Here is an 8,996-nt window from a genome sequence, read left to right as displayed (position 1 = left end):
GTCTAGAGAAATGGACTAAATCAACAGTTTTTTAAAGCCAGTTTTTTTTTTTTAAATACATTTATTAACCAATGTTAACACATTAAATGAATCTATATATTGCTAGTCAGAGCAGCTTACAAAATGCCAGAATGCATCGTAGCACTGGACAGCCACAATGAGTAATTACAATGTGCAGAGTGGCTAAGCTCAACACGTTGGTATCGCTTTATGATTTGCAGAAAATTTATAATAATGATTCCTAAAACAATCAATTGTAATTTTACCTAAAACTTTTACAAAACCAGGCCACAATCTCTTTTTTTAATTTTGTTTTTTTTTTAACACACAGTTTTCACGCTGTAGTAACTTGGAAATGTGCAACCGTGTCAACGGAGACAAAAAAAGCCAAAGTAACACGAATCTTACTTTCATGCAGCTATCGGTAAATAGTACACACTCTGGAATGATTTTACACCAAAAATATTTCCACAATAACTTGCTCTCATAGGGGTGGATCGAAGTTTTAAAACTTGGAAAACAATCAGAGAAGGTAAGCGTTCTTGGTTACGACATCTCAATCAGACCACGGCACCATGGCAACACTGACTAATCACAGGGCGACAAGGCGGGAGCGAGAACGCCAAGTCCCTGTGTGACTCAGGGAGGGTGTGACATGGGGGCTGCCGCGAAGTCCCTGCAGCCACCAGGCGGCAGCTTGTCGATTGACTTGTGTCACCACCATCTTGCAACAGCATCAGAGCTGGGTGGGTGATTATTTCACAGAAGACCTAGTTACATTTTATCTTTAGAGTGACCCTGACAAACCTGGAGAAAACTTTTTAAAAGGTTTTTCTCCTGATTCTTTCACTTCCACTGTGTGTAATTGCTTTAATAAATATCAAAGGTCTAAATAAATATTTACAAATTATTTCTCTAACCTTAAAAAATAACTAAATGATAAATGGGAATTTGACTTGGTCTAAGATCAGTCTTTGAAAAAACATAAATTGTGAGTTTTCTTTTAAAAAAAGTAATTTAAGTTTTCCTGGCTGTATTTTATATATCTATGTATAAAAAAAATCATTATTCAACTATCGATCCATTCCTATTGGTAATGCTTCTTAATCCAGACATTCCGCAAAATACAGACTTTTTACAAATCACGGCATCTTTAATACAAGAAAATTAACATGCATTATTCTTCATTCTGTGTACAGTGATGGAGTCCATTAGTAGGCAATGAGCCATTACTACAAACAACGGCTTCTGTGAAACTTAAGTGCTTTCTTTCCTCTTAGTATTAACTTACAATATGCGAGGTGACACCAGATAACAGGCGATTAGACGACACTCAGGGAGGGAAGGGGAGCACTGAAGAAATTTGTTTGCCTCATCGATAATTTCACGTATTGATAAAGGTGGCTTTTGGCTTTTTTATTTTTGTTGTTTATTCTGTTACAAGCACTCATGTTAGGACAAAGATGAAATGTGCAAACTTTAAAATTTAAATATTTTTTCTCTAAGATCCAGCTCAGTAAAAGATTACCCCAGTTCCCTGCAATTTAAAACTACAAGATCAAAGCTAATAATTTGTTATAAAAGTTATATATTGAAAAGAAATAATGAAAAACACAATTGGGAAATATTTCAGAAAAAATATGCAGGACTAGCACCTGCTGTGTCAACCCTGTTCCCTAAATTCAATCACATACCCACTGGCATAACCAACAGATAATGCCTTTAAACAGTAACGTAAGCTGAACAAAACCAGCTCAACAAGGTTAAGAAATAAATTTCACATCAAGGTAGTATGTTTTACTTCTGAAACAGTTCTGTAGTTCTTACATTCAGATCTATTTTAAATGTTTCTTTGTTAAACTCACTCGTATTCACCTGTTGTTTTTTAAAGATCTGTTGTTTAAAGGTTAAAATCTCTGTAAAACCTAAAAATGTTTTAAAATTTGCTGAAAATGCAACAAACTCTCAATTAAAATTTATTTAAAATAATACCCTCCACTGATGTTACTTTTACCCCCTGAAAAACTCCAGAGGAGCATTAACAAAAGATTTAAACTACTGTGCAAAATTTCTTCACGAAAAGTGTTTAAAGGCTGGTGCAAAATGGGAAGCAAATTCTAAACAATTTTGGCTTCTTGGAAACAAAAACCGCTGTGTCTGAGAAGAATAACCGTCAGTGATTCTCCAGGAAGAACCAGCCTTCATCTTTTCCGGCGACAGGTGCGCTTGTGTTCTGCGTGCCAGTGCTCCTGCTGGCACTTGATGGAGCAGTAGGACGTGTTCCAGCAGCAGTGGTACATGGCCTCCTCCTCACAGTTGTAGCACTGCAGACGAGAAACCGTGACCCGCGTTAGATGGGAGGAAACGCACAGGAAACTGGCTACAATCGTGGACTTTGGATGTTGTGTGTTTACAGATCTTTCTGGCTTAACCTTCAATTCATATCACCAAGACACCAGAGTACGGATGGCAGGAAACAGCACACAGCCATTGGTGAGCAAACGTGGTACCACATCAACTTTTTTCATCTCTACTGGGTCATTCCCATCAGCACACACAAGTAACTTCTATTTTATTAAAATAGAGAAGATGGCAGAGCAGGAAGCACCAGGAATCTGTCTTCCCACCTGGACAACAACTCTATTGTAGAATCTGTCTGAAATAACTATTTTGGAACTCTGAAGTCTATTGAAGGCTTGCAACTTTCAGCAGGAGGCTTGAACAGTAAATTATGGTTAATTTTGGTCAGTTCCAGCTCTGAGGACAGGGACAGCCACCCATCCTCACGCTTAGCCCCAGGCTCCTGCGTGGTGCAACGCGCCCGGTGGGCAGCAAGGATTCTGTCCTGCTGCCGGCTGCTTCTGACCACACGCAGGGGCAGCCACTGCTGTTGCACCTCCCTCACGGCCCGCAAGCCCCTCCTCCTCCAGCCAAAGTTATGTCCAGAAGAGTTAAAGGCCCAGGGCCCTTCTAGGGCCCCTTCTGCAAGCCAGACATTCAAAACCAACTGCATATATGGGGAAAATTAGGAAGTGAAATGTATATGCCCAAGGAAAGACTCAGAGAAGACCTAAGACGGCATTTAATTTACACCGTAAAGAAAAATAAAAGAGCAAACTAGGCAAAGGGGGAGAAAATGAGCTGTAGTAACCCTGTTACTAGAATCAAACATCCAGTGTTCAACATCAAAAACATCACAAGGCACACAGAGGCAGGAAGGCATGACCATTCAAAGGAAAAAAAAATCAGCAGAATCTGTCCATGAAAAAGACATCCTGGCAGATATACTAGATGAAGACTTTTAAACAACTATTGAAGAAGCTCAAAGAAATAAAGGATGATGTGGAGAGAGTCAAGAAAACAATGTTATGAACAAAATGGAAATACCAGTAAGAAGCAGAAACAAAAAGAAAACCTGTTAACTGAGGTGAAAAACTGCAGGGACTCAAAGGCAGGTTTGAGCAGGCACAAGACAGGACAATGAAATTCAACACGTCAGGGAAAAGACTGAAGAAAAGCCAACAGCTAAAGGGACCTGTGCGACACCGTCCCAAGGACCAAGCTGTGCCCCGAGGGAGCCCCAGCAGGAGACGCGAGCAAAGAGTAGCGAGAACACTACGACCATAAACACTCAAGAGGCTCAAAAAACTCCGAGCACGATAAACTCTGAGAGCCCCCCCCACCCCCAGACGTGCTGTCTACAAACCACCGGGACTCATGGGAGCGGCCACGCACACCACGCACACAGGACCGTCAGTAACCATCAGCACGTGTCAGAGACTCTGGGGCAGACGTCAGAGGGCCCATACAGCCGAAGTGCTAAAAGGAAAAGGAAACTCTCGGCCTTGGAGAATCAAAAGTGAGGAAGAAAACTTTAAAATCCCAGATAAACAAAGCTGCGGGACCACTGGACCTGCCACAGAGGAAGTGCTCGAGGCGGTCCTGCAGGGGAGGCGGAGGCGGAGCTGGAAGGAGCTCGGTCAAGGCGCGCACGTGGGCAGTTACAGAGCCGGTGTCAAGCCAACAATGGCTCGTAACTGCACGTTCAGTTTCTTGCATGATTTAAGAAACTAACAGATTTAAAGGAAAAAGTCGTTACTAGCTTTTATACTATTACTGTAAAGTAGCTTGTAACCCCAAATCTTTTTTTCTACACAGAAAGTAATTTTTAATTTATGTTTTTGGGTACACAGTGAATGACGACGTAATTTCACGGCATCACCAGTAAAGGAGCAGAGATTTTATGTGTTGCTGACGTTAAACGGCTATAAATTCAAATTAGTCTCATAAATTTAGGATGTTAAATATAGTCCCCATGGTAACCACAAAGAAAAAAGCAATAGAATATAAACAAAAGGAAAGGAAGTTAAACATTTCACTACCAAAAAGTCAACTAAACACAAAAGAAGACTAGAACGTATGAGATGAGGGACAAAAATGGTGTAGGGCGTGTGGAGAACAAAAACCACAACGACAGCAGTCAGTCCCCTGGCCAGTAACTACTGCGAACTTACAGACTAAACTCTCCAGCCAAAGACACAGACTGACAGACTGGATAAAAATACACACATCGAGGACATGCTGTCTAACAGAGGGGGGACACATGTGAATCTGGACTGTCTGGACACGGGGAGGAAAAGGTAAGAGGGTAAAAGCTGAGGTTTCAAGCTGAGCTGGCACAAGAGTGATGGGATCAAAAAGACACCGCAGCGAGGATGCACAGGCAAGGAGGGTGAGGCCGTGCTGGATGTGAGCCCTCAGAATGGGTCTGTTCAGACAGGTGAGTTCTGCAGACAGTTCTGCAGACAGGCCTACACAGACCTAGACCTGACGGCTGATGGTAAGAGTCCTGGGCGTGGGACCCGGGGAAACAGCCTACGTTTCGTACCTAAAATTCTACCCTCTAAGTGCACGTGCTGTGCTTTCTTATCTACTGAAATTACTTTTATATTTCTTGTGATCCTCTGTCAACAACTGCAGCTTCAGTGAAGTTACTATTTACAAAGTGTGGATGGCATGTTTTAATTCTGGAAATAACTGGAATGAGTCAGATCTGGGTTTGGATCTGGGCTTGCGTTAACTGGTCATGTGAGTTTAGACCAAGCTTATGTAACTTCTTAGTTTCCTTATTTTTCAATAACACTTTGGGCAGCACTATCCTGTTACTTATGCGTTCGCTTTGTATTTCTTCCTTTCTTTCTGGATGTATTTAAAGGGTGTGTCTTTCTTCCTATGTTCCTCTTGGCTGTATGCCATCTTAACATCTATCTTTTTGGCATCTGACATAGCTACACACACTCTGTCCTTCAGTACCGTGCTATTTCTTACAATACTGCAAGGTTTAATTATAATACAAGAATAATTCTAAATCTGTCACTAGTCTACTAGAAATTAGAGCAGAAGTAGCTTAGGAGGGTGAGTCCCAGCTCTGCCAAGTCGGTTTCTAGTCACTCTGTTTAATCTCATTAGCCTCAAATTCCTCATCTAAAAAACCGGGATATAAATCAAGCAGTATAGTTTGGCTTTAAAACAGATACCAAGATCAATGGAACAGAATAGAGAGTCCAGAAATACACCCACACGGATATGGTCAATGACTTCATGACAAAGGAGCCAAGAATATGCAGTGGGGAAAGGGCAGTCTCTCCAGTGACTGACACTGGGAAAACCTGGGCAGTGACATGCAAAGGAGTGAAGCGGGACCACTGTCTTACACCACAGGCAAAATCAACTCAAAGTAGATTACAGACCTGAGACTCTCAAACGCCTAGAAGAAAACAGTAGATGAGCTCCTAGACACTGGTCTTGGCAATGATGTTCTTTCTATTTGACACCAAACGCAAAGGCCACAAAAGTAAAAGTAAACAAGTGGAATTACATCAAACTAAAAAGCTTTTGCACAGCAAAGAAAACCATCAACAAAATAAAAAGACAACCTACGAATGGGAAAAAATATTTGCAAACCACACATCCAGTAAGGAGTTAATACCAAAATACATAACGAACTCACACAACTCGAGAAAAAAACCCAAACAACACAATTAAAAATAAGTAAGTGGGTGGGGGGCAGGATAGATTAGGCGCATAGGGTTAACACGCACACGCTACTGTATCGAAGACAGATAAACAAGAAGGGTTTACTGTAGAGCACAGGGAACTATACTCAGTATCTTGTAATAACCTATAATGAAGAATACACACACACACACACACACATAACCGAATCACTTTTTTGTGCAACTGAAACTAACACAGTATTGTAAATCAACTATACTTCAACAAAATTTTTTAAAAACAGGCAAAGGACCTAAATATTTTTCCAAAGAATGTCAACAGACACACATGAATGGCTCAACACCACTAACAATCAGGGAAACGCACACCAAAATCCCAACGAGACACCTCACACCTGTCAGAATGAACATCATCAAAGACAAGTGTCGGCGAGGATGTGAAGGGAACGAAGCCTCCTACACTGTTGATGGGAATGTAAATTTGTGCAGCCACTATGGAAACCAGTGTGGAGATTCCTCAAAAAATTAAAATTACAACACCCATGTACGATCCAGCAATTCCACTTCTGGGTATTTTCCCAAAGGAAATGGGAACAGGGACCCTCCTGTTCACTGCAGCATATTTACAACAGTCAAGACAAGCAAACACAACCTGAGTGTCCATCAGTGGATGAATGGATTAAGATGTGGCGTGTCTGTGTGTGTACGTGTATTCATTACTACACACACACACACACACACACGATGGACGGTTATTCAGTCACGCGGTGGAAGGAAATCCTGCCGTGTGTGACACCATGGATGGACCCTGAGGAATCATGCTGGGTGAGGCAGGTCAGAGAAAGACCAAAACCACATGGTATCATTTATGTGTGGAATCAAACAGACACGTATAATAATACCAACTTCAGCTATTTCACAAATGGAAAGACGTTACAAAAAGCAGTGTAATTATCACAGCCCCCTCTTCCCATTTCCTTGATTCGTTGGTAAATTTACGGCCACTTCTTAAGTCCAGCTGTTACGATTCCTCTTACCTTTGCGGGACGCAGAATTACAGACTTGGTGTCAGGGCGCTGCTGGTTACCACCTCGAGAACACATTAATTCCCATCCAGCGATATTTATATTTCATTACTCATCTGTTTCTCCTTCTAAGTTTTCTTCTTCTAAATTATATCTAAGTTTCTCTTTCCTCCTTGTCAAATCTTTATCACAATCTTTATGTTTACTTCCCTCACAAAACATTTACTTCACATGTATTTAAAGACATTTCAGAATGTAGTCTGGATCAAATGAAGACTCACAAAAGTTCACACAGTAATTCATTAAAATTAAAACCAAGTTAAGAGCTTTGGGGAAGAAAACTTTTTTCCCCGCCAATTAACTGAGATGTGTGGAGAATGTCTGCTCAGAAGCTGCTAAAACAGGTAGGAGACAAGAGTCACAAACAGAATGTAATAAAAAATGAACTATTTGTCAGTGTTTAAGTGAAGTTAAAGACCAGTAAGATGTTACTGCTATGAAGTAAAAGTAATTGATTTCTTTAATAGAATCTAATGCATAAATGTTAAACGCAGTAAAATCTAAAAAACGCTTAATTTGCTATTACGATACTTAACGTTTACGATTTTACAAGTTAGATATCACCACCAGGAGTTACTAGCAGAAGTCAGGGCCAAACCAGCTTTTCCAAATAAAACACTTGCGTAGAAGGGAAGACACGAATCAGTGGTACTAAGTGTGTTCTGTCCTGAAGTATCAGCACCTTAATTTAACAAAATAATCCCGAGCGATACTTGTCATGTGGGACCTGGAGATGAGAGATTACAGGCCTTCGATAAAATTTTTAAAAGTTAGTGACAGTTGACAATTTCACATTAGATCTTATTTCAGGAATAATTTCTGCACATGCCATATATATCTTTCTGAATTAATTTTCATCATACCCATGTTATTGTTTCAGAAATCAGATTCTAAGAAAACAGTGTTACTTACCCACTGCTTCTTCTTGGTCTGAGAAATCAGCTGTTTGTGCTGTGTTGCCAGCTTCTTGATTTCTTCCACAAATTCTTCTTTACACTTTTCCTTTACTTGCTTACATTTTCTGTCCATCTCACCCTGCATATTGGCTACAGCTTTATTTACAGCTTGTCTTTTTTCTTCTTCCATTTCGGAACGCAGCTGAAATGAAAAAAAAAAACAACCCACAATGTCAGCTCATAATTTACACAGAACACCAAGCAAAAGCCTTCATACACAGTTTCTACCTGAACGGTAGAAACCTCTTCCCTCCATTTCATTAAGGGCTATAAAAATAGGTGAGCAAAGTACGGCTACTGATGAAAACAGAGACACTTTATTGCCTGTCTGGTTTTAGAGAGCTGGAGGCCCTCCCACTCATCGGGCCGGCACACGCGGCGGCGCTGGCCGCGGGGCTGCATTACCTTCTCCAGGGCCTCTCGTACAACTCGTTCCGTTTCCCGCTTGTGATCAGACTTCATTCGGTCTTTAAAGTCATTGAAAATTTTGGTGTATTTGTCGTGGCACGTGCTCTGACACACTCCGTCACTGGTGGTCTGCGTGCTTCGATGCAGCATTCTTGGTGAAGAGGCACTTAACTTCTTGGTCTGGGTTGACACGGAAACTTTTTCGATGGGCTGAGGCATCGTGGGGATTTCCTGGCTGGAACTTACTGCTTCCGTTTCAGGCTCTGGTTCCTGAAGGGTAAAGAAAGTGCCACAGAATTTCCTAGTTCAAGAACAAGCTCTGCGAGGAGAAGGATGGACTGATACACGTAGACAGCCACGCAGCAAACTGCTGTTCACAAACCATGTTAGAGAATGGAAAATTGTTCTGTGTGTTTTACAATTAAAAATAAATTAAAAAAACTTTTAAACATGCAGCTATTAGGTATAATAATTCTAAACAGGAACTTCATTTACAATTTCATTACATACTAATACTGTGGTTTTTTCTTTTA

At 40.9% G+C, this 8,996-nt stretch overlaps 1 protein-coding gene across 15 annotated transcripts in view; it reads right to left on the bottom strand.

Moving 5' to 3' along the window:
- Positions 1–1,419: 1,419 nt before the first annotated feature.
- ZMYND11 (zinc finger MYND-type containing 11) overlaps positions 1,420–8,996 on the bottom strand; it is an 86,292-nt gene continuing 78,715 nt past the window's right edge. For all 15 annotated transcript variants that reach the window (XM_064479258.1, XM_031444861.2, XM_064479259.1 and 12 more), the window contains 3 exons: positions 8,461–8,733; positions 8,012–8,197; positions 1,420–2,324 (listed from right to left, as the gene is read on the bottom strand). In XM_064479258.1, coding sequence (XP_064335328.1) covers positions 2,202–2,324; positions 8,012–8,197; positions 8,461–8,733 — 582 coding nt within the window. In that variant the 3' untranslated portion in view covers positions 1,420–2,201. The remainder of the gene's footprint in view (positions 2,325–8,011; positions 8,198–8,460; positions 8,734–8,996) is intronic.

The sequence above is a fragment of the Camelus dromedarius genome, chromosome 26 (genome assembly GCF_036321535.1).
Source record: "Camelus dromedarius isolate mCamDro1 chromosome 26, mCamDro1.pat, whole genome shotgun sequence".
Taxonomy (NCBI): domain Eukaryota; kingdom Metazoa; phylum Chordata; class Mammalia; order Artiodactyla; family Camelidae; genus Camelus; species Camelus dromedarius.
Note: the sequence above shows the minus strand (reverse complement) of the source record. Positions and strands in the feature narration are given on the sequence as shown.